This window comes from Agelaius phoeniceus, chromosome 6 (assembly GCF_051311805.1).
Source record: "Agelaius phoeniceus isolate bAgePho1 chromosome 6, bAgePho1.hap1, whole genome shotgun sequence".
In the NCBI taxonomy this organism is placed as follows: Eukaryota; Metazoa; Chordata; class Aves; order Passeriformes; family Icteridae; genus Agelaius; species Agelaius phoeniceus.
Window position 1 is genome coordinate 9,865,022 of NC_135270.1, and position 23,914 is coordinate 9,888,935.

At 53.0% G+C, this 23,914-nt stretch overlaps 3 protein-coding genes and 1 long non-coding RNA gene across 6 annotated transcripts; 3 read left to right on the plus strand and 1 right to left on the minus strand.

The window, feature by feature from the left end:
* Window positions 1-1,478: 1,478 nt before the first annotated feature.
* LOC129122181 (mas-related G-protein coupled receptor member A-like) lies at window positions 1,479-21,715 on the minus strand. Its single transcript, XM_054635804.2, is given in 4 exon segments — window positions 1,479-1,778; window positions 1,781-2,042; window positions 21,222-21,541; window positions 21,601-21,715. Coding segments are annotated over 4 exon segments (948 nt in total). The 5' UTR covers window positions 21,667-21,715.
* Window positions 4,580-13,596, plus strand: LOC143694302 (proto-oncogene Mas-like). 2 transcript variants are annotated; one of them, XR_013182681.1, is made up of 3 exons: window positions 4,763-5,046; window positions 11,551-11,667; window positions 12,406-13,596. XR_013182681.1 is itself a non-coding variant. In XM_077179634.1 (2 exons), exon 2 carries the CDS (start codon window positions 6,473-6,475, stop codon window positions 7,451-7,453), a length of 981 nt encoding a protein of 326 aa, XP_077035749.1. In that variant the 5' UTR covers window positions 4,580-5,046; window positions 6,362-6,472; the 3' UTR covers window positions 7,454-9,420. The 2 variants fall into 2 exon arrangements, 1 of the variants encoding a protein (XP_077035749.1); XM_077179634.1 differs by lacking the exons at window positions 11,551-11,667; window positions 12,406-13,596 and adding an exon at window positions 6,362-9,420 and having other exon boundaries at window positions 4,580-5,046.
* LOC129122259 (uncharacterized) lies at window positions 15,498-20,344 on the plus strand. Of its 2 annotated transcripts, none has more exons than XR_013182682.1 (2): window positions 15,498-15,688; window positions 19,653-20,344. It is a non-coding gene; the product is annotated as an uncharacterized LOC129122259 (long non-coding RNA). The 2 variants fall into 2 exon arrangements; XR_013182683.1 differs by having other exon boundaries at window positions 19,681-20,344.
* Window positions 16,988-19,069, plus strand: LOC129121323 (mas-related G-protein coupled receptor member D-like). The gene has a single exon (XM_077179635.1). It carries the CDS (start codon window positions 17,113-17,115, stop codon window positions 18,040-18,042), a length of 930 nt encoding a protein of 309 aa, XP_077035750.1. The 5' UTR covers window positions 16,988-17,112; the 3' UTR covers window positions 18,043-19,069.
* Window positions 21,716-23,914: the final 2,199 nt, after the last annotated feature.

Consider the following 23,914-nt stretch of genomic DNA (forward strand, 5'->3'; position numbering starts at 1 on the left):
CCTAAGGCACGTGCCTGCAATGGCTGGGATGATGTTGGCACTGCCAAGAGCTCCTGATTCCTCCTGGGAGAGACCTGGGCAGCAGCCACAGCTCTTGCTCAGGGGGAAGTTGTCCCTCCTTTGCCCACTGCCTTAAATCCAGGGGAAACCAACGTGCCACTGCTTCTGGAAAGGGAAGTGAGAGTGAAAACCATGTGTGGAGTCAGGCTGTGGAGACACACTTGAGGTTAAACAGCTAAGGAGCATTTATTAACAGAGTTGTTAATAATTAACAGAACAGACTTTGATATCTAAGAGGGTTTTTCTCTCTACCTGACTCCCTTTTCCTGTCCATTGCAAAGACAAAACTTTCAATGGTGGAATCTCTTGCCCAGGGAAGAACAACTCAGCCAGGGGGTTTCTCCCAAGGCAAGTACAGAAGGACCATTATACTTCCATGTACTTTTTCTGCTTCCCAGCACCTTCCTTGTCTCCAGTGTCACCCAGGCCACTCTCTACCTGAGCTTCCTTTCAAAAGAGCAAGACTTCAAAGCAAAAGCTTTCCTGGTTGTCCTTGCCCATGGAAGAAGGAGAGATGGAATGAGATGATCTCTCCTGTTCCTTCCAACCTGTCCTGGGGTGACTTTATGATGCTGAATTGTGTCCCCATTCACCTGTTTAGCCCAGAAATAGGTTTTGCCCATTTCAGACTGGTTCTTGAGCAAAGAGGGGGAGAGCAGATGCAGCAGTTTGTTTTCAGAAGCTGCGCTCACTCCTCCCCATTCCTGCTCCCAGACCGTGCTGTCTGCAGCACAGACATGCAACACACAGCTCTCCTTTGCTTTTGGTATTTTTTGAACTAGCTGAGGCTGAGAAGTTCCCAGGACTGTGGTTTTCCTTTTGCTTGGAACTGTTCAAACCTGCTCTGGACTGAAAACCCAGAAGAGCACGGGGAGCTCACACCTGTGGCCCACCGGGGCCTGGGACGCGGCATTTTCCAGCACCAGGGGGACTGATAAGAGACTGAGTGAGCCAAACTACACTCCACAGCAAGGACTTGCTGAATTTGCCACCTCTGCAGAACAGCAAGGGATTTTATTGTCTAATATTGTTTTCATTTTTTTATGCTTGTGAATACTTTTCTTGTTAAATAAACAGGTTTTTTCCACTTTTCTCTAAGGAAATCTTTTCCCAAACAATTTGGGGGGGGGGGGGGGGGGGCTGCTTGAATTTGTTTACTAGAGGGAGCCCGTTCAGAGGCTTCCTCCCAAATTTTCCCTAAACCAGGACACAACCCAAAGCATTCCATGAGGATTCCTCGTGTCACTCACTACCACCCCAGGCAGGAGGGCCCCTGCTGCACACAGCACCAGCCTGGCAGAGCTCAAGGAGCATTTGGACAATGCTCTCAGGCACAGCCTGGGATTCTTGGGATGTCCTGTGCAGGGCCATGAGCTCAACTCCATCAACCTTGTAGGTCCCTTCCAACTCTGGATATTTTATGGTTCTATGTTATGCTGAGGATCTTTCATGATGATTCCACTTGATGATGACTCCACTGTATTGTCCCTGTGCCCTGGCTCTGGCACAAAAGCCTCAAAAGCCCTCTGCAAGGCAACACTACCAGAGGAGGTGAATTCCTTTGCACAGCTCCCAGCCAGGAAGTGAATCAGAGGGAGGGCAGAGCTCTTGGCACAGGTGAGCAGGAGAGAGGTGCTGGCGGCAAAGACAGAGAAGTCAAACGCCCTCAGCAAGAGCCAGAGCCCAAAATCAGCAGTGAAGAAGGGGAAGGGCATGACAGGAGCAGCAGGAGCAGGGCACAGAGCTTCCCTGGGAGCTGTTTCCATGGGCAGCACAGGAGCCTGGCCATCAGGGCCAGAGCAGAACAGGTCAGGCTGAGCACTGAGAAGAGGCAGCTCAGGACCGAGGCCATGGGCACCAAAGAGCAGCAATGGAGGGGGGCAGTGAGCAGGAAGGAGAGCAGCCAGAGCAGGGCACACAGGAGCATGGGGAAGCACTGCGAGCAGTGGCAGGGCCAGCAGGACACGCGAGGACAAACAGAGCTGTCACAGCACTGAGGGCTGTCAGACAGGAGACAGCGGCAGCAAAAGCCAAGAGGATGGGCACCTTCAGCCCAGCTGTCACACCCCACGAGCCCAGCTGCTGGCAGAAGCTCTCTGGGACAGAAAATAGCCCCAGGGGGATGATGATGGAGAGCAGGAAGGTGAAGCCAGCCATGGCCAGGCTGAGCACATGAGGGGTGATGATGGGGTTCCTGTGGATGCAGAAGCTGAGGAGCCAGAGCACAGCCCCATTCCCACCATTCCACACAGGCACAGCAGCAGCAGCAGCAGTGGGACAGGCACTTTGCTCCACTGCCTGTGGTCACACTGGCTCCAGTTGCCGTGGCTCTCCTCATTCTAGCTCCCCTTGGATGCCTTCCCACCGGGCTGGCTCCAGCAGGCAGGGCTGGCTCCCTCCGTGGCAGGGGACAAAGGGCTCATGGTGACACCTCTGCTGCTTCTCCTGCCCTCACACAGCTGGAGGGGTGACACACAGAGACACCAGAGCAACGCTGCTGTCCCCTAAACGTGGCTTTTCCCATCTGTTCCCAGCCACAGCTTCCATGTGCAGCAGCACAGGCAGGGCTGAGGGACAGGACAGAAGGCAAGTAGGATGTGGGAGCCTGGTCTGGCGTGCCTGGCACAAAAGCCAGGGAGATACCTCCTTCCTGGCTGTGGACAGGACACAGCTGGAGGAGGAAAACAAGTGGAGAAGGAAGGAATTGCCCATGGAGATGTCACAGAGCAAATGGCTTTGGGATGGATCTGAGCTGGACTCTCAGGTGTCAGTTGATGTCACTGAGCTGATGGATTCCTTCAGCAGGACACTTGTTTCAATATTCCCTCCCTTTCCCCACACTGTTTATAGCTTTCACTTCCCTACAGACCTCAGTTCTGCCCCCAAAATCAATCACCAGGTTCCACCCAATGAGGGGGCCCTGATTAAGGTGGAAGAGAAGAGTCTGACCTTGTTTCCTCTGGCAGCCTGCAGAACTTCCCCGCAGCGCACTGCCCTCAGCTCCCAGCCTCCAGCTGCTGTCCCTGGGCCGGGATCTGCAGGAGCTTCCCTGGAATGGTCCCTTGGGAAAGGGGAGCGCGGCCCGCGGGGTGAGCCCGAGCGGCGCCCGGCGCGGGCTCTGTCCCAGCTCCTGCCACAGCCCCTGCTCTCCGTGCTGCCTCGTGTTCCCCAGGGCTCTCACACACAGGCAGCTGCCTCAGAGCTGCCACGGCCTCAGGCCTCTGCTCCTCAGCTGCTCTTCACTCTGCCCGGGAAATGAGCAACAGCAGAGAGCCCCAGCAACCACACCTGTGCCCAAAGAGCTTTGGCTCCATCTCAGCTTCTGTTCTATTTTATAGCAACCTCAACCCCAAAATCTTGTCTTCTGAACTGCCTGAACTTGCCCCTGTCATCCCCTGACGTAGATCCTTATGACCCTGAACTACAAATGTGCTGTTAAACTTATATTTCTGTTTCAAATGTGGTTTCCCCACTTGTATACCACAATTTCAGTGGCACCAGACCTTCACCATTCAGTTTCCAAGAAGATTCATGCAAGAATAAATTCTGTGTGTGAGCTGGAGCACTGGCACACAGCAGAGGGATGATTTGGGATGTCAGCAATGGCATTTCTTCTGAGAAGAGGCAAATCCATGCTGCTCTCTTGGCTTTAATCCTTAGAAAGTTGCAGGTTTCCTTTGAGTCATCCTCTACACTCCATTGGGAGTCTGACAGCAGCCTACAGTGAACTCCAAGGAATTCCTAGAAAGCTGAGATGATTCCTACCCAGGCTGACATGTGCCTCAGGGATCTGGGATGCTCCTGCTGGAAACTGCTGGCCCTGGGACCAGAACTGTCCCCTCTCTTCCCTGCTGACACCGTGTTTGTGTCCCCAGCTATGGCATCTCACATCCCCTCACCAGCCCAGTCCTTTCAAGGGCAAACACTTCATCATCCAGGAGCTGATGGGGCTCCAGGAGAGTTGGAGAGGGACTTTGGACAAGGGCATGGAGTGTCAGGACAATGTGGAATGGCTTCCCACTGACAGAGGGTGGGGTCAGATTGGATGTTGGGAAGAAATCCTTCCCTGTGAGGGTGCTGAGGCCCTGGCACAGGTTGCCCAGAGGGTGGGGTCAGGTAAAAACAAGCGCAAGAGCTCCCATGTCGGAAGAGGAGGAGGATGAGTCCTAATGAAGGGCTGGAAAGGGGATCACAACACCCCAAAATGTGGTTCCTAAGAGCTTTCATTACATCATCAAGGGGATTGGCAGCAATCAGGGTGGGCTCTAAGTGCTGCTGACCTGGCTGCAAGCAACTGACTGCTGTCCTTCCCTTGGGCTCTGTGAGCCTGCATTGCAATGACAGAAATGGGAATTCTCAGCTCAGTTTGCTTTCTTGGGGCCAGGGAAGGTTTTGGCAATGATCCTGAAAATCAACCCAGAATGGGAGGTGTTTCTGAGAAGCAGCCAGATGCTTGCACAGTGCTGTGAGCACTTCCAGCACTGCCAGCAGCATTCCAGCACCACCAGCCCCACCAGCAGCTCTCTGCTGCTGGAGGGACACTGACCCCTCAGGTAGATAAATGAGGGATGGTAGAAACCTGCAGAGAGAGGGGAAGCATTTGGAGAATGTCCCATTTGGAAAAGACTTTCTAATCAGGAGGAAATGAGGAGCCATTCAAAGAAATCTGCATTCCGGGCAACTTCCTCTATGGCAGACAAAAAATGGTCAAGACAAAAAACTCACAGGAAGTGAAATTCTGACGTAGTCAAAGATTAAATTTCCGACTCTCCCACCAAGCCTTGCAAAACAACACCAAGACAGGGCACGGAGAGGAGCCATCAGGACAGGAATGGGGAGCTCCTGGTGACCTGGGCACTTTCTCCTTCATGTCCCTGACCTGCCAGGAGCCGCTTTAGCACATGGATCCCAAAGGAGCAAGAGGTACCAGGAAGCGCCGCTGATCTGCACAGAGCCCTTTGCCTGCTGCTGCCCCACAGGGAACAGGTCAGTGGAATGTTGGCCTTCCTCCCTACCCCACCTTCCTCTCCTGCAGCAGCTGCTCTGTTCCTGCCACCCTCTCCCGCTGACCCCAGGGCCCTCCCCAGCTCCTCTCTCTTCTCCTGTGCATCCCGTCTGTGTCCTAATACTGAAATGGGCCACAACAAAGTTTCTAACACAATGCAAAGCATGAGGAAGCAGGAATTCTTGACCTGCACAGGACACAGAGGGATCTCTCCTTGTATTGTGTGTATGGTGAGACTTTACAACAGGGTATTAATCCATTAGAACCACATGTAGGCTTTGAAAAGTTTTTATTTTCTAATACATAAACACCATTTTCCTAGAACTCATTTCCATGCATCCACCTCCTCCTGCAAGTCCTTTTATGATCCTGGAGGATTATTAAGCAGTGTCTCTCTGGTGGTCATATTCAATGAATGCTGCCATATTGAAGGTGCCCTTGCCTTGAACTTTTCCTCTGGCCATGCACTGTTGCTTCCTGTTCCAGAATTTACCCCAAAACCACTGCAGGCCTCCTTATCTCTTTCTGCACTGGTTCCTACCATGTTTGTCATCCTGTGTGCCAGCCTTCACATCCTGTGAGAAACAACCACCCACTTTTTAAAATTTTAAATGGGTAATAAACCTTAAAGAAAAAATGCAACAAAAGGACTGAATAATCAGGAGCAGGCCTGGGAGTTTCCTCGTGGCTGCCCACCTCGTGTCTGGCTGATCTTCAAGATGGATGCTTCACCTCTGATACCCTGGGGGTTGCATCAGCTAAACCTGGCCCCTCTCAAAGTCTGTCAGTCAGCCCTTCTTTGTGTTTATTGCTGGAGCCTGCTTTCTTGCAACTTGACTCGAGGGTCAGGTGTTCTCATGCTGCACCTCTTCCCCCCCCAGCAACAAGCTTCTGTACACCCCTTCTTTCTACCTGTCCTAGATGACTCAGGTTCTCTGATGGAAACAGGACAGAGGGGAGAGAAGGGGACTATGGGGAGAACAGGGAACATCAAAACAACAGACTACAATAACATAATTATATATCAATAAACCTTCTATTAATATTCACACAGTATTCATCCCTTAACTGTGAGAGCCAGTCATCTCATTATCCATCTGTAACACATCCTTTAAAATTATGGCCACTTTACTTTGGAACAACTTCAGAAGAACTGAAAATGTTTATTCTCTATGTTATTTATCAGCCTCTTTCTAACCAGACCAACCCTTCCACCTCCCTCTCCCACCCCACCATTTCCACCACCCTCCTCCCCTGCACATCTCACTCCTCCCCACTGAATCCTTCCCACTGCAGGGAGCTGCTGAGGAGCTGCATGGTCCATCCCTGGATTCTCCAAGTACTGACTGCCCATCCACTCTGACCACAGCCAGGGGCCACATCCCACTGCCTGCCCAGCGTCCATCCATGGAGGTGAGCACCGTGTCCCCTCTTTTCACCTCACCAACTGACACACCTGCTCACTGTGACATCAATGTCTCCAGCGTGGCCGTGCACTTTGTGACCCTGCTCATCGGCCTCTGTGGGCTGGCTGGGAATGGGGCTTTCCTCTGGCTCCTCCAAATTAATGCTATCACTGACTTTGTGGCATTCAACCAGGCCAGCATCGACTTCCTCTTCCTCATTTTCATGGTCCCCTCCACCCTGCTCTTTCTGCTGGAGGAGGTTTCCTGCTTTGCTATAATGCCCCCAATGTATTTAAGCTTGCTTTCCCAGCTGTCAATGTTCACCTACACTATGGGGCTGTTCCAGCTGATGTTCATCAGCATCGAGAGGTGCAGGTCCATCCTCTGCCTGTTTTTCTGTGTTGGGCAAGTTTCTGAGCACCTGTTGTGGGTGATAATGAGTGCCCTGTTCTGGGCCTTGTTCTTTGTTGTCACCGCTGTCAATCCTACAGTGACTTCCCTGTGCCAGTCACACGAGCAGGAGCAATGCCAGGTGGCCCTCACATCCATGTACACCCTCAACCTCTTCCTATTTGCTACACCCATGGTCATCTCCAGCACAATCCTCTTCATTCATGTCAAGACTGGCTCCCAGCAGCAGCAGAACAAGAGGCTCGACATTGTTGTCTTTCTCATTGCACTCTTCAGTCTGCCCCTCAGTCTCTGGTTTCTTCTGCAGCAGCTCGGTTACATGGCTGTACCCGCCCAGGTGGTTTTCCTGCTCACCTGCATCCACAGCAGCATCAAACCCTTCATCTACTTCTTGGTGGGGAGCTGGAAGAGAGATTGGTCCATGAGGAGCTGCTGGAGACACTGCTCCATGGAGAGCTGCAGGAAGCACTCCTCCATGCAGTCCCTAAGGAGGGCAATCCACAGGGTGTTTCAGGAGCCAAAACTAAATACTGCCTCTGGAAATGATCCTGTTGTGAACACGGGGGTCTGAGCCTGTTGTTTCCTTCCACTGCACTGCTCTAGGACCCCGGGACAGTGGCTGAGAGATTCCTTGAGTCTCCTGATCAATAAATACCCACAGGGTCACCCTGCCTGTGCTGGTGCATCCCCAGCCCCTTTCCAGGCCGCTCTGGGCTCTGATCCGTGCTTGTGAGGCCTCAGCCTGGAGGAGCAGCCCCTGGGCTCAGCTCCTGTGGTGCTGATCAGAAACACCCTCTGCTCCCAGGAGCTGCTGCTGTCCAACGACCTCCTGGGCTTTTATCAACAGCCTTGGAAATTACTGGAGTGCCCTGGATGCCACAGCATCCCTGCTCTGCCACTGTCACAGGAAGCTGCCGGCCCCAAGCGTGGCCAGGGTGAAGCATTGCTGGCAGTGACGCCCATCCCTTGGGGCCCTGGGAGCAGCGGCCCCAAAGGAGACCCTTGGAGCTCTCCCGGGCCCAGCAGCGCTGAGCAGGAGCTCCCTGGCACCGGGGCCTCTCCCAGCTGGGATCTCTCCCGTCTGCTGCCCTCGGCTGATCCCCGAACGCCCACGGCTCCTGGGCCCAGCCCCCCAGGGCTCCAGGCCCAGCCCTTGGCACAGGCAGGAGATGCAAAGGGATCCGCAGGGAGCATTTCACTGCCTGCCAGGGCAATTGCTCACAGGGACCTTGCACTGACTCTGCCTGCCTGCCTGGCTCTGTGCACACACGTCTGCATCTGCTCTGGCAAATGTGCCAGAAATGCTGCTCTCTCAGCTCTCTTAGGGCCTGAGACATCTGACTGGGGCAGGCCTGGAAGCAAGGATCAGGCATAAATAAGGTTAAATGCTGCTAAGTGATATTCCTCTGCTGAATGGCTCAGTTTAAGGTGTAACTGAAGTGCTGTTACGTTGGAGTGCTCTAAAGCTTTTAAGCCATTTTCCTTTTATTCCTTACCCTCACTGTCCTTTTGTCACCTGGCCTTGCACTCACACACAAACACACACACAGGGACAGCACTTTGGTGTGCTGGTGCTTAATATTAAACCTGGTTTTTACTGATTTCCTTGCTGGTGCTTTTGTGCCTTCACAAATTCTTCCTCTGCCCTGGCTTTGGCCTCCCTCAGCAGGCTGGGATGGTGCAGCCCCAAGGGGAGAAGGAGTCCATGCTCCTCAGCACAGCCACCCCCTTCCAGGAGCAGGGTGACATCTGTGTTTGTCACCATGGGCTCCATGGGACATCAACCCCCTCCCTGTGGCTTCTCTGAGGTCTCTGAGCTGGGGGTGTTCAGCCTGGAGAAGGGAAGGCTTCAGGGAGACCTTAGAGCCCCTTCCAGGCCTAAAGAGGCTCCAAGAACTGGAGAGGCTTTGGACAATGGCCGGAAATGACAGGACAAGGGGGAATGGCTTCCCACTGCCAGAGAACAGGGTTAGGGGCAATATTGGGAAGAAATTCCTCCCTGTGAGGGTGGAGAGGCCCTGGCACAGGTTCCCAGAGATGCTCTGGCCTCCCCATCTCTGGAGGTGTTCCAGGCCAGGCTGGATGGGGTTTGAAGCAGCCCTGTCTAGTTGAAGGTGTCCCTGCTTGCAAAGGGGTGAGATCAGGAAAAGACAACCACAAGTATTCCCAAGACTGAAGAGGAGGAGGAGGAGCTCTGGTGAAGGGCTGGAAGGGACACCACAGCACCCCAACATCTGGACTCTATTGGCTTTTATTGCATCCTCAAGGCTACTGGCAGTAAGAAATGTGGGCTCTGATGCTGATAACCTGCTGCAAGCCTGTCGTGGTTTGCCACTGGCCGTTCACTCGCCTTCTCCTGCTCTCAGCTGGGCAAAGGAGAGGGAAACAAAACTTATCAAAGGAATCATGAGTTGAGATGAGAACTGGGAGAAAAAACACTCTTTGCAAAAAAACGGGTCAAATTTTCTGGTATCAAGTAAATTTATTATTAACAGATTCAGAAGATGGTAATGAGAAGTAAAATAAAGCTTTAAATCACCTTTTTTCCCCCAGCCCCTCCATCTTGCCCATTGACAATGCAGGGAGACAGGGCATGGATGTCCTTCACCAGCCTTGAAGCACTGCCAATAAAACACCGTTTACCTGGAAAAAACCTGGGTTATCCATTAAACAAAGAGAGACTGCATATTCTGGGAATAATTAAAACAAACAAAACATCGATATCATTATATAATATCTTGGCAGCACTTTAGGGAGTATCTATAAAAAAATCTTGGATATTATAGTGTATAAAAATGCCTGGAAATTGTTGTTTCTTTGGACATATCTATGGCAAATAAATTTCCATTATGTTCACAATTTTGACTCAAAATTGTTATTAGGCTAACACGATTTCCTGTAAGACTTCAGTGTCATGGTGTCTGCAGGGACACAGCCATGGCTTGTGCTCCCTGGAGCAACCATGATCCAGAGCTGAGCTGGCATGGACACGATGGCCCAGGGGCTCAGCATTCCCCACCCCGAGTGCTCTGTCAGTGTCACAGCAGAGATCTCCCCAGAGATCTTTACTTTTCAATTTTGTCAGCCAGGAGCAAAGGTGTCTCTGCCTTCAGAAATTCTTCCTCTCCACTGCCTGCAGCTGCTCCCTCAGCAGGCTCAGGTGGTGCAGCAGCAAGGAGAGGAGGAGGCCGTGCTCCTCAGCACAGCCACCCCCTTCCAGGAGCAGGGTGACACCTGTGCTTGTCACCATGGGCTCCACGGGGCATCACCCCCCTCCCTGGGGCTTCCCTGAGGTCACCAGCCCCACCACACCCACACCTTCTCTCCAGCCCCACCACACCCCACACCTTCTCTCCAGCCCCACCACACCCCACACCTTCCCACCACATCTTCCCAGCAGCTCCATCATGTCCCAGCCCTCCCACACCATCCTCCCATCCCACTCCCCATGCAGCCCACCCACCTCCCGTCCTTCCCATCCCTCCCAGCCCCGTGCCTGAGGCTCCAGTCCCTCCCCACGGGCTGCTCACCCCAGGCTGCCCTGGAAGCCTTTGGGGCCGTGTTTCTCTTGGAGATGCCCCTCCCCAGCTCCATCCCTGGTGTCCAGCCCCCCAGCCTCCTTTGGACACAAACTAGAGGCACTACAGGGATGGCTTGGAGTGCCCAGGGTGAACCTTTTGAAGGCCTTTCATCAATGCCTCCTTTTATTCTCTTCACCTGCTCTGGCCTCTGTTCCAGGGAGCCAGCCCAAGGCATCAGGCACACAGGGGCTGGAGGGGCCAGGAGGGCTCTGGGTGCCACCAATCCCAAATCTCCCACTGGACAGCAGCAGAGCCCAACAGGCCACACCTGCAGCCAGGGAGTGGCCAGGGACTGGGAACCCATCGGGATGGCATGGCATGGCATGGCATGGCATGGCATGGCATGGCATGGCATGGCATGGCATGGCATGGCATGGCATGGCATGGCATGGCATGGCATGGCATGGCCTGGGGAGTGATGCCAAAATCAGATGGAATGAAGTTCTGTCTGAAGAAGTCCTAACCCCACCTTATGTTGTTACCAAGGGAAGTATTAGGCAGCAGGACATGCAGAAGGAGCTCTCATTATTTCTGTGAGTGTTGTGAGATTTTACAACCGTGTTTTTATTCATTATAACCATACATAGACATTAAAAAGTTTTTCTTTTCTAGAGAACACCTTAAACATAAAGGTAAATACCATTCTCCTAGAACTAATTTCCCTTCATCCACTTCCTACTGCGAGTCCTCTGATGGCCCTGGAGGGTCATTAAGAGGGGCTTCTGGTGGTTGTGTTCACTGAGTGCTGTGATATTAAAGGTGATCCTGCCCTGAACTTTTCCTTTGGCCATGTGCTCTTGCTTCTTGTTACAGAACTTGCCTCAGAAATAATGCCAACCTCCTTATCTGTTTCAGCTCTGGCTCCAGGCACGTCTATCACACAGGGTCCACACCTTCACATATTTTTATCTATTTGCCCAGTTAGTCTTCAGGCAACGTCAGGAGAGTTGAAAATGTTTATTCTCTCTTCTTTATCAATCCCCTGCGCACCAGCACACCCTCCCTCCTCCCTCTCCCATCCCACTATTCCCACTGGCCTCTTCAGCTTCACGTGTCACTCCTCCACACTGAATCCTTCCCACTGCAGGCAGCTGCTGAGGAGCCACATGGTCCATCCCTGGATTCTCCAAGCACTGACTGCCCATCCACTCTGACCACAGCCAGGGGCCACATCCCACTGCCTGCCCAGCGTCCATCCATGGAGGTGAGCACCGTGTTCCCACGTCCTGCCTCACCCACTGAAGGAGATCATCTCTGTGAGACAGATGTCACCAGCGTGGCCATACACAGTGTGACCCTGCTCATCTGCCTCTGTGGGCTGGCTGGGAACGGGGCTGTCATCGGCCTCCTCAACCTGAAAAGAGGGAACGCTGGCTTCTTTGACCTGGCTGTCATTGACTTCCTCTTCCTCCTCTTTGTGATCCCCTCTGCCCTCCTCATCCTGATGGAGGACGTGTCCTGCTCTCCTGTCGTGCCCTTGATGTACATGAACTTTGTTTTTCAGTTGTCATTGGTCTCCTACTATTGGGTGCTGTTCAGGCTGATGAGCAGCATCCCTGTGTGGTATATGCACAACCTCTGCAAGCTCTGCTGCCACTGTGACCTTCCTCTGCGCCTGATGTGGGTGGTGGACACTATCCCATACTGGGCCATCTTGGCTCTCTTCACTCTCATTCCCACGGTGACATTCTTTTGCCCATCACAAGAGCAGGAGCACTGCCAGGCAGCTCTCATCTCCATGTACACCATCATCCTGCTCCTCTTTGCTGCACCCGTGGTAATTTCTGGCACAATCAATTTCATTCATTCCAAGCGAGGCTCCCAGCAGCAGCAGCAGCCCAAGAGGCGCGACATCGTTATTGTCATCACTGTGCTCCTCACTCTCATCATCAGCCTCTGCAATTTCCTGCAGCAGCTCGGTTACATCGCTCTGTCCTCACAGGTTGTCTTCCTGCTCACCTGCATCCACAGCAGCATCAAACCCTTCATCTACTTCTTGGCAGGGAGGGGCTGGAGGCCCTTCTCCAAAAAGTCCCTCCAGCTCTCCCTCAAGAGGGTCTTTGAGGAGGCAGAAGAAAACACTGCCCACAACGATGATCCTGCCATGGACACAGTGCTCTGAGCCTGCTGATCCCTTCCAATGCTCTGCGGAAGGACCCCAGGAGACCCCAAGGAGGCGGAAGGTTTCCTTTAATCTCCTGATTAATCAATATCCACAGGATCCCATTTCTGCGGTGCTGTATTCCTGCAGGAGAAGGGAGCATGGGCATTGCCTTGGGTGATTTTTGTGGGATGCTCTGCAGGGAGCACATTGCAGCATGGCTTTCCTCCTCCCTCCTGGATCCACATGGCTCCAAGCAGTGCAGCTGGGCTCTGTGCTGTTCCCCAGCTCTATTCCCCATGGAATCACCCTCATGGCCTCGGCCCCAGGGAGTGAACTGCCTCTGCTTTGGCTCAGCAGATGAATTCCATGGTGTTTTCAGGGAGCTCTTACCTGCAAAGAATGGGACACCTTCATCCCTGGGGACACACCCAGCACAGGGTGGCAGTGATTTCCCAAATCCCTGCAGGGCTGGTGCCTCTGGATGGCAGGAGAGGGGTTGGGATCACAGGGAGCATCCTTCCCCTTCTGTCCCGCAGAGCCAGCCCTGCATTCCCAGCTGATGGGAAGGGACACCAGGTAGGGCTGCAGAGCTGGAGAGGGACAGCAACATTCCCTTATCCTTTCCCTGGGAATTTGTCACATTCTTCAATTCCAGAATTGAATCCTTCTGAGTAAAGTGCAGCGTCGATAGGGAACTCCACTGAACTCCTGTGCCTGTATCCAGAAAGTACATGGAATATGGAAATTCCCATCGCCAGATGCTTGGACCATATAATTGCACAGAAATTAGGGGGTTGTGCTGCTCTTCTGCAGAATGGGGCCATCCATCCTCTGGTTCCCCAGCATCAGTGTCCAGGGAAGCCCTTGAGCACCTCCATCCTGAGCCTGGCCACCCTCAGGAGGAGCTGCACAGCCACTCTGCACAGCAGCTTCAGCCACAGTCCAGCCTGTCCTGATCTTTGTCATTCTGGAACCACCCCTCAATCACATTTGGATTCATGGCTTTTGTTTCTTTCCACTGTGGTAATTCCCACCCTCCGAATTTGTTGAATAAACAACAACCACGCTTGCCTGCAGAGCCTGTGCCTGTTAAACAGTACCCAAAACGGCTCATTTCCTTCTTTTATCCCATTCCAAAGCCTCTGGCTGGTCTGGGAGCAGGGCAGCTACCTGTCTCATACCAGAGCCCTTCCTAAGGCACGTGCCTGCAATGGCTGGGATGATGTTGGCACTGCCAAGAGCTCCTGATTCCTCCTGGGAGAGACCTGGGCAGCAGCCACAGCTCTTGCTCAGGGGGAAGTTGTCCCTCCTTTGCCCACTGCCTTAAATCCAGGGGAAACCAACGTGCCACTGCTTCTGGAAAGGGAAGTGAGAGTGAAAACCATGTGTGGAGTCAGGCTTTGGAGACACACTTGAGGTTAAACAGCTAAGGAGCATGTATTAACAGAGTTGTTAATAATTAACAGAAGACACAGATTTTGATATCTGGAAGGATTTTTCTCTCCCTGACTCCTGGTTTCCTGCCCATTGGAAACCAAAAAATTTCCATGCTGGGACCTCTTGTCCAGGGAAGAACAACTCAGCCAGGGAGTTTCTCCCAAGGCAAGTGCAGAAGGACCATTCTACTTCCATGTACTTTTTCTGCTTCCCAGCACCTTCCTTGTCTCCAGTGTCACCCAGGCCACTCCCTCCCTGAGCTTCCTTTCAAAAAAGCAAAGATTTCAATGCAAGAGCTTTCCTGGTGCCAGCAGCCTACAGTGAATTCCAAGATGATTCCCACCCAGGCTGACATGTGCCTCAGGGATCTGGGATGCTCCTGCTGGAAACTGCTGGCCCTGGGACCAGAACTGTCACCTCTCTTCCTGCTGACACCGTGTTTGTGTCCCCAGCTATGCAATCTCACATCCCCTCACCAGCCCAATCCTTTCAAGGGCAAACACTTCATCATCCAGGAGCTGATGGGGCTCCAGGAGAGTTGGAGAGGGACTTTGGACAAGGGCATGGAGTGACAGGACAAGGGGGAATGACTTCCCACTGACAGAGGGTGGGGACAGATTGGATATTGGGAAGAAATCCTTCCCTGTGAAGGTGCTGAGGCCCTGGCATACATTGCCCAGAGAGGCTGTGGCTGTCCCTGGATCCCTGGAAGTGTCCAAGGCCAGGTTGGATGGGGTTTGGAGCAACGTGGGATAGTGGAAAGTGTCCCTGCTGGCAGAGGAACAGTCAGGCATCAGACAAGCACAAAAACAAGCCCAAGTGTTCCCAGGACTGAGGAGGAGCAGGAGCAGCTCTGGTGAAGGGCTGGCAGGGGGTTCACAGCACCCTGGTCCCTGATAGCTTTCATTGCATCATCAAGGGCATTGGCAGTAATCAGGGTGGGCTCCAAGTGCTGATAGCCTGGCTGCAAGCAACTGAGTGCTGTCCTTCCCTTGGGCTCTGTGAGCCTGCACTGGAATGACAGGAATGGGAACTCTTGCCTCATTTGTGCTTCCTTGGGCACAGGGGAGGCTTTGGCAGTGGTTCTGGAGCTCTTCCCAGAATGGGAGCTGTTTCTGACAAGCACCCAGATGCTTCACCAGCACTGCCAGCACTGCCAGCAGCATTCCAGTGCCACCAGCACCACCAGCATCCCTCTGCTGCTGGACAGACAATGACCCCTCAGGGAAGAGAAACACAGAATGGTAGAGAGAGAGAGAAGGAGGTTGGAGTATGGGACATTCTGCAAGGAAGGAATGTTTCTATTCAGAAGGAAATGAGGAGCCATTTGCAAAATTCTTCATGAGGACTTCTGACAAAAGCCAATTCCTTTGTGGCAAAGAAAAAAAATATTCAAGATAAAAACTTGAGAGGGAGTGGAGTTCTGACACACCCAAAGCTGTAAAACAACTTCCACCTGCCCTATGACCCCACCAAGCCTTGGGGAGCAACACAAGGACAGGGTACAAAGAGGAGCCAGTGGGGCAGGAGTGAGGAGCTCCTGGTGAGCTGGGCACTTTCTCCTTCATGTCCCTGACCTGCCAGGAGCCGCTTTAGGACATGGATCCCAAAGGAGCAAGAGGTACCAGGAAGCGCCGCTGATCTGCACAGAGCCCTTTGCCTGCTGCTGCCCCACAGGGAACAGGTCAGTGGAATGTTGGCCTTCCTCCCTACCCCACCTTCCTCTCCTGCAGCAGCTGCTCTGTTCCTGCCACCCTCTCCCGCTGACCCCAGGGCCCTCCCCAGCTCCTCTCTCTTCTCCTGTGCATCCCGTCTCTATCCTAACACTGAAATGGGCCAGAACAAACTTTCTAACACAGTGCAAAGCAGGAGGAAGCAGGAATTCTTGACCTGCACAGGACACAGGGGGATCTCTCCTTGTATTGTGTGTATGGTGAGACTTTACAACAGGGTATTAATCCATTAGAACCACATGTAGGCATTGAAAAGTTTTTCTTTTCTAATACACAAACACCATTTTCCTAGAACGCATTTCCATGCATCAACCTCCTCCTGTAAGTCCTTTTATGATCCTGGAGGTTCATTAAGCAGGGTCTCTCTGGTGGTCATATTCAATGAATGCTGCCATATTAAAGGTGCCCTTGCCTTCAACTTTTCCTCTGGCCATGCACTGTTGCTTCCTGTTCCAGAATTTACCCCAAAATCGCTGCAGGCCTCCTTATCTGTTTCTGCACTGGTTCCTGCCATGTTTGTCATCCTGTGTGCCAGCCTTCACATCCTGTGAGAAACAACCGCCCACTCTTTAAAATTATAAAGGCTCATTAAACCTTAACAAAAAAGACAACAAAAGGACTGAATAATCCGAAGCAGGCCTGGGAGCTTCCTCATGGCTGCCCACCACGTGTCTGGCTGATCTTCAAGATGGATGCTTCACCTTTGATACCCTGGGGGTTGCATCAGCTAAACCTGGCCCCTCCCAAAGTCTGTCAGTTAGCCCTTCTTTGTGTTTATTGCTGGAGCCTGCTCTCTTGCAACTTGACTCGAGGGTCAGGTGTTCTCATGCTGCACCTCTTCCCCCCCCAGCAACAAGCTTCTGTACACCCCTTCTTTCTACCTGTCCTAGATGACTCAGGCTCTCTGATGGAAACAGGACAGAGGGGAGAGAAGGGGACTATGGGGAGAACAGGGGACATCTAAACAACAGACTACAAAAACATAATTATAAATCACTCAAGCTTCTCTTAATATTCACACAGTATTCATCCCTTAACTGTAAGAGCCAATTATCTCATTACCCATCTATAACACATCCATTTAAATTTTGCCACTTTGCTTTTGAAGAAATTCAGAAGAAGTGAAAATGTTTATTTTCTCTGTTATTTATCAGCCTCCTGCTGAACAGACCAACCCTCCCTCCTCCCTCTCCCACCCCACCATTTCCACCGCCCTCCTCCCCTGCACATCTCACCCCTCCCCACTGAATCCTTCCCACTGCAGGGAGCTGCTGTGGAGCTGCATGGTCCATCCCTGGATTCTCCAAGCACTGACTGCCCATCCACTCTGACCACAGCCAGGGGCCACATCCCACTGCCTGCCCAGCGTCCATCCATGGAGGTGACCACCGTGTCCCCATCTCCTGCCTCACCCACTGAAGGAGATCATCTCTGTGAGACAGATGCCACCACCATGGCCATACACAGTGTGACCCTGCTCATCTGCCTCTGTGGGCTGGCTGGGAACGGGGCTGCCATCGGCCTCCTCAACCTGAAAAGCCGTAACTATCGCATCTTTTACCTGACTGTCATTGACTTCCTCTTCCTCCTCTTTGCGGTCCCCTCCGCCCTCGTCATCCTGGTGGAGGACGTGTCCTGCTCTCCTATCCTGCCCATGCTGTACCTGCGTTTCCTCTTCCAGCTGTCAGTGGTGTCCCTGTACTGGGGGCTGTTATGGCTGATGCACAGCAGTGATGAGTGGTATGTGTACAAGCTCTGCAAGTTCTGCTGCTGCTGGGAGCTTCCCGAGCGCCTGGTGTGGGTGGTGGACAGTGTCCAGGACTGGGCCTGCTTTGCTCTCTTCACTCTCATACCCACAGTGACATTCCTGTGCCCATCACACCAGCAGGAGCACTGCAGGGCAGCTCTCATCTCCATGAACACCCTCATCCTGCTCCTCTTTGCTGCACCCATGCTCATTTCCAGCACAGTCGATTTCATTAAGGCAAAGAGGGGCTCCCAGCAGCAGCAACTCAAGAGGCGCAACATCGTTACCTTCCTCAATGGGCTCTTCATGTTCCTCCTCACCATCTGGTATTTCCTGCAGCAGCTCGGTTATATTGTTTTGCCCTCCCAGATTTTTTTCCTGCTGGCCTGCATCCACAGCAGCATCAAACCTTTCATCTATTTCTTGGTGGGGAGGTGCAGGAGGCCCTGCTCTGTGGGGTCCCTCCGACTCTCCCTCCACAGGGTGTTTGAGGAGCCAGAAGAAAACACTGACCACAGCGATGATCCTGCCAAGGACACAGTGGTCTGGGCTGGCTGATCCCATCCACTGCTCTGCTGAAGGATCCCAGGAAAGTGGCTGAGGGGCCGGCCTTGAGCCTCTTGATTAATCAATATCCACGGGATCACCCTCCCCATGGTGCTGTATTCCTGCAGGACAAAGGAGCACGGGCTTTGCCTTGGGTGATTTTTGTGGGATGCTCTGCAGGGAGCACATTGCAGCATGGCTTTCCTCCTCCCTCCTGGATCCACATGGCTCCAAGCAGTGCAGCTGGGCTCAGTGCTGTTCCCCAGCTCTATTCCCCATGGAATCACCCTCGTGGCCTCAGCCCCAGGGAATGAACTCCCTCTCCTTTGCCTCAGCAGATGAGTTCCATGGTGTTTTCAGGGAGCTCTTGCCTGCAAAGAATGGCACACCTTCATCCCTGGGGACACACCCAGCACAGGGTGGCAGTGATTTCCCAAATCCCTGCAGGGCTGGTGCCTCTGGATGGCAGGAGAGGGGTTGGGATCACAGGGAGCATCCTTCCCCTTCTGTCCCGCAGAGCCAGCCCTGCATTCCCAGCTGATGGGAAGGGACACCAGGTAGGGCTGCAGAGCTGGGGAGGGACAGCAACATTCCCTTATCCTTTCCCTGGGAATTTGTCACATTCTTCAATTCCAGAATGGAATCCTTCTGAGTAAAGTGCAGGGTCGATAGGGAACTCCACTGAACTCCTGTGCCTGTATCCAGAAAGTACATGGAATATGGAATTTCCCATCACAAGATGCTTGGGCCATTTAATTGCACAGAAATTAGGGGGTTGTGCTGCTCTTCTGCAGAATGGGGCCATCCATCCTCTGGTTCCCCAGCATCAGTGTCCAGGGAAGCCCTTGAGCACCTCCATCCTGAGCCTGGCCACCCTCAGGAGGAGCTGCACAGCCACTCTGCACAGCAGCTTCAGCCACAGTCCAGCCTGCCCTCATCTTTGTCATTCTGGAACCACCCCTCAATCACATTTGGATTTGTGGTTTTTGTTTGCCTCCATCGGGGTAATATCCAACACAGATTTTGTTAAATAAACAACAACCAGTCTTCCCTGCAGAGCCTGTCTCTGTTTAACAGTGTCCAAAATGGCTCATTTCCTTCTTTTATCCCATTCCAAAGCCTCTGGCTGGTCTGGGAGCAGGGCAGCTACCTGTCTCATACCAGAGCCCTTCCTAAGGCACGTGCCTGCAATGGCTGGGATGATGTTGGCATTGCCAGGAGCTCCTGATTCCTCCTGGGAGAGACCTGGGCAGCAGCCACAGCTCTTGCTCAGGGGGAAGTTGTCCCTCCTTTGCCCACTGCCTTAAATCCAGGGGAAACCAACGTGCCACTGCTTCTGGAAAGGGAAGTGAGAGTGAAAACCATGTGTGGAGTCAGGCTTTGGAGACACACTTGAGGTTAAACAGCTAAGGAGCATTTATTAACAGAGTGGTTGATAATTAACAGAAGAGACTTTGATATCTAAGAGGGTTTTTCTCTCCCTGACTCCCTTTTCCTGTCCATTGCAAAGACTTTCCATGGTGGAATCTCTTGTCCTGGGAAGTACAACTCAGCCAGGGCGTTTCTCCCAAGGCAAGTGCAGAAGGACCATTATACTTCCATGTACTTTTTCTGCTTCCCAGCACCTTCCTTGTCTCCAGTGTCACCCAGGCCACTCCCTACCTGAGATTCCTTTCAGAAGAGCAAGACTTCAAAGCAAAAGCTTTCCTGGTTGTCCCTGCCCATGGAAGAAGGAGAGATGGAATGAGATGATCTCTACCGTTCCTTCCAACCTGTCCTGAGGTGACTTTATGATGCTGAATTGTGTCCCCATTCATCTGTTTAGCCCAGAAATAGGTTTTGCCCATTTCAGACTGGTTCTTGAGCAAAGAGGGGGAGAGCAGATGCAGCAGTTTGTTTTCAGAAGCTGCGCTCACTCCTCCCCATTCCTGCTCCCAGACCATGCTGTCTGCAGCACAGACATGCAACACACAGCTCTCCTTTGCTTTTGGTATTTTTTGAACTAGCTGAGGCTGAGAAGTTCCCAGGACTGTGGTTTTCCTTTTGCTTGGAACTGTTCAAACCTGCTCTGGACTGAAAACCCAGAAGAGCACGGGGAGCTCACACCTGAGGCCCACCAGGGCCTGGGACGCGGCATTTTCCAGCACCAGGGGGACTGATAAGAGACTGAGTGAGCCAAACTACACTCCACAACAAGGACTTGCTGAATTTTCCACCTCTTAAGAATAGCATGGGATTTACTGTTTAATATTATTTTCATTTTTTATGCTTGTGAATACTTTGCTTGTTAAATAAAGAAGTTTTTTCCACTTTTCTTTGAGGAAATCTTTTCCCGAATAAGTTGGGGGGGGAGGCTGCTTGAATTTGTTTACTAGAGGAAGCCCGTTCAGAGGCTTCCTCCCAAATTTTCCCTAAAGCAGGACACAACCCAAAGCATTCCATGAGGATTCCTCGTGTCACTCACTACCACCCCAGGCAGGAGGGCCCCTGCTGCACACAGCACCGGCCTGGCAGAGCTCAAGGAGCTTTTGGACAATGCTCTCAGGCACAGCCTGGGATTCTTGGGATGTCCTGTGCAGGGCCACGAGCTCAACTCCATCAACCTTGTAGGTCCCTTCCAACTCTGGATATTTTATGGTTCTATGTTATGCTGAGGATCTTTCATGATGATTCTACTTGAGGATGACTCCACTATGTTGTTCCTAGGCCCTGGCTCTGGCACAAAAGCCTCCAAAGCCCTCTGCAAGGCAACACTACCAGAGGGGGTGAATTCCTTTGCACAGCTCCCAGCCAGGAAGTGAATCAGAGGGAGGGCAGAGCTCTTGGCACAGGTGAGCAGGAGAGAGGTGCTGGTGGCAAAGACAGAGAAGTCAAACGCCCTCAGCAAGAGCCAGTGCCCAAAATCAGCAGTGAAGAAGGGGAAGGGCATGACAGGAGCAGCAGGAGCAGGGCACAGAGCTTCCCTGGGAGCTGTTTCCATGGGCAGCACAGGAGCCTGGCCATCAGGGCCAGAGCAGAACAGGCCAGGCTGAGCACTGAGAAGAGGCAGCTCAGGACCAAGGCCATGGGCACCAAAGAGCAGCAATGGAGGGGGGCAGTGAGCAGGAAGGAGAGCAGCCAGAGCAGGGCACACAGAGCATGGGGAAGCACTGCGAGCAGTGGCAGGGCCAGCAGGACACGCGAGGACAAACAGAGCTGTCACAGCACTGAGGGCTGTCAGACAGGAGACAGCGGCAGTGAAAGCCAAGAGGATGGGCACCTTCAGCCCAGCTGTCACACCCCACGAGCCCAGCTGGTGGCAGAAGCTCTCTGGGACAGAAAATAGCCCCAGGGGGATGATGATGGAGAGCAGGAAGGTGAAGCCAGCCATGGCCAGGCTGAGCACATAAGGGGTGATGGGGTTCCTGTGGATGCAGAAGCTGAGGAGCCAGAGCACAGCCCCATTCCCACCATTCCACACAGGCACAGCAGCAGCAGCAGCAGCAGTGGGACAGGCACTTTGCTCCACTACCTGTGGTCACACTGGCTCCAGTTGCCGTGGCTCTCCTCATTCCAGCTCCCCTTGGATGCCTTCCCACCGGGCTGGCTCCAGCAGGCAGGGCTGGCTCCCTCCGTGGCAGGGGACAAAGTGCTCATGGTGACACCTCTGCTGCTTCTCCTGCCCTCACACAGCTGGAGGGGTGACACACAGAGACACCAGAGCAACGCTGCTCTCCCCCAAACGTGGCTTTTCCCATCTTTTCCCAGCTAAAGCTTCCATGTGCAGCAGCACAGGCAGGGCTGAGGGACAGGACAGAAGGCAAGTAGGATGTGGGAGCCTGGTCTGGGCTGCCTGGCACAAAAGCCAGGCAGATACCTCCTTCCTGGCTGTGGACAGGACACAGCTGGAGGAGGAAAACAAGTGGAGAAGGAAGGAATTGCCCATGGAGATATCAGAGAGCAAATGGCTTTGGGATGGATCTGAGCTGGACTCTCAGGTGTCAGTTGATGTCACTGAGCTGATGGATTCCTTCAGCAGGACACTCGTTTCAATATTCCCTCCCTTTTCCCACACTGTTTATAGCTTTCACTTCCCTACAGACCTCAGTTCTGCCCCCAAAATCAATCACCAGGTTCCACCCAATGAGGGGGCCCTGATTAAGGTGGGAGAGAAGAGTCTGACCTTGTTTCCTCTGGCAGCCTGCAGAACTTCCCCGCAGCGCACTGCCCTCAGCTCCCAGCCTCCAGCTGCTGTCCCTGGGCCGGGATCTGCAGGAGCTTCCCTGGAATGGTCCCTTGGGAAAGGGGAGCGCGGCCCGCGGGGTGAGCCCGAGCGGCGCCCGGCGCGGGCTCTGTCCCAGCTCCTGCCACAGCCCCTGCTCTCCGTGCTGCCTCGTGTTCCCCAGGGCTCTCACACACAGGCAGCTGCCTCAGAGCTGCCACGGCCTCAGGCCTCTGCTCCTCAGCTGCTCTTCACTCTGCCTGGGAAATGAGCAACAGCAGAGAGCCCCAGCAACCACACCTGTGCCCAAAGCGCTTTGGCTCCATCTCAGCCTCTGTTCGATTTTATAGCAACCTCAACCCCAAAATCTTGTCTTCTGAACTGCCTGAACTTGCCCCTGTCATCGCCTGAGGTGGATCCTAAGGACCCTGCACTACAAATGTGCTGTTAAACTTTGATTACTGGTTCAAATCTAGTTTTGCCATGTGTATGCCACAATTTCAGTGGTGTTCTTCCTTCACCACACAGTTTCCAAGAAGATTCATGCAATGATAAATTCTGTGTGCGAGCTGGAGCACTGGCACACCCCAGAGCGATGATTTGGGATGTCAGCAGTGTCATTTCTTCTGAGAAGAGGCAAATCCATGCTGCTCTCTTGGCTTTAATCCTTAGAAAGTTGCAGGTTTCATCTGAGTCATCCTCTACACTCCCCTGGCAGTCAGACAGTAGCCTACAGTGAACTCCAAGGAATTCCTAGAAAGCTGAGGTGAGATGATTCCCACCCAGGCTGACATGTGCCTCAGGGATCTGGGATGCTCCTCCTGGAAACTGCTGTCCCTGGGACCAGAACTGTCACCTCTCTTCCCTGCTGACACCGTGTTTGTGTCCCCAGCTATGGCATCTCACATTCCCTCACCAGCCCAATCCTTTCAAGGGCAAACACTTCATCATCCAGGAGCTGATGGGGCTCCAGGAGAGTTGGAGAGGGACTTTGGACAAGGGCATGGAGTGACAGGACAAGGGGGAATGGCTTCCCACTGACAGAGGGTGGGGTCAGATTGGATGTTGGGAAGAAATCCTTCCCTGTGAGGGTGGTGAGGTCCTGGCAAAAGTTGCCCAGAGGGATGGGGTCAGGCAAAAACAAATGCAAGAGCTCCCATGTCGGAGGAGGAGGAGGATGAACCCCAACAATGAACTGGAAAGGGGATCACAACACCCCTAAACCTGGCAATTGGCAGTAATCAGGGTGGGCTCTAAGTGCTGCTGACCTGGCTGCAAGCAACTGAGTGCTGTCCTTCCCTTGGGCTGTGTGAGCCTGCATTGCAATGACAGGAATGGGAATTCTCAGCTCAGTTTGCTTTCTTGGGGCCAGGGAAGGTTTTGGCAATGATCCTGAAAATCAACCCAGAATGGGAGGTGTTTCTGAGAAGCACCCAGATGCTTGCACAGTGCTGTGAGCACTTCCAGCACTGCCAGCAGCATTCCAGCACCACCAGCCCCACCAGCAGCTCTCTGCTGCTGGAGGGACACTGACCCCTCAGGGTAGATAAATGAGGAATGGTAGAAAGCTGCAGAGAGAGAGGAAGCATTTGGAGAATGTCCCATTTGGAAAAGAGTTTCTAATCAGGAGAAAATTTCATTCAAAGAAATCTGCATGTCAGGCTACTTCCGCTATGGCAGGAA

Excerpts from the sequence above, each read along its gene's own strand:
- LOC143694302 (XM_077179634.1), top strand. The coding sequence starts at position 6,473 with ATGGAGGTGAGCACCGTGTCCCCTCTTTTCACCTCACCAACTGACACA.
- LOC129121323 (XM_077179635.1), top strand. The coding sequence starts at position 17,113 with ATGGAGGTGACCACCGTGTCCCCATCTCCTGCCTCACCCACTGAAGGA.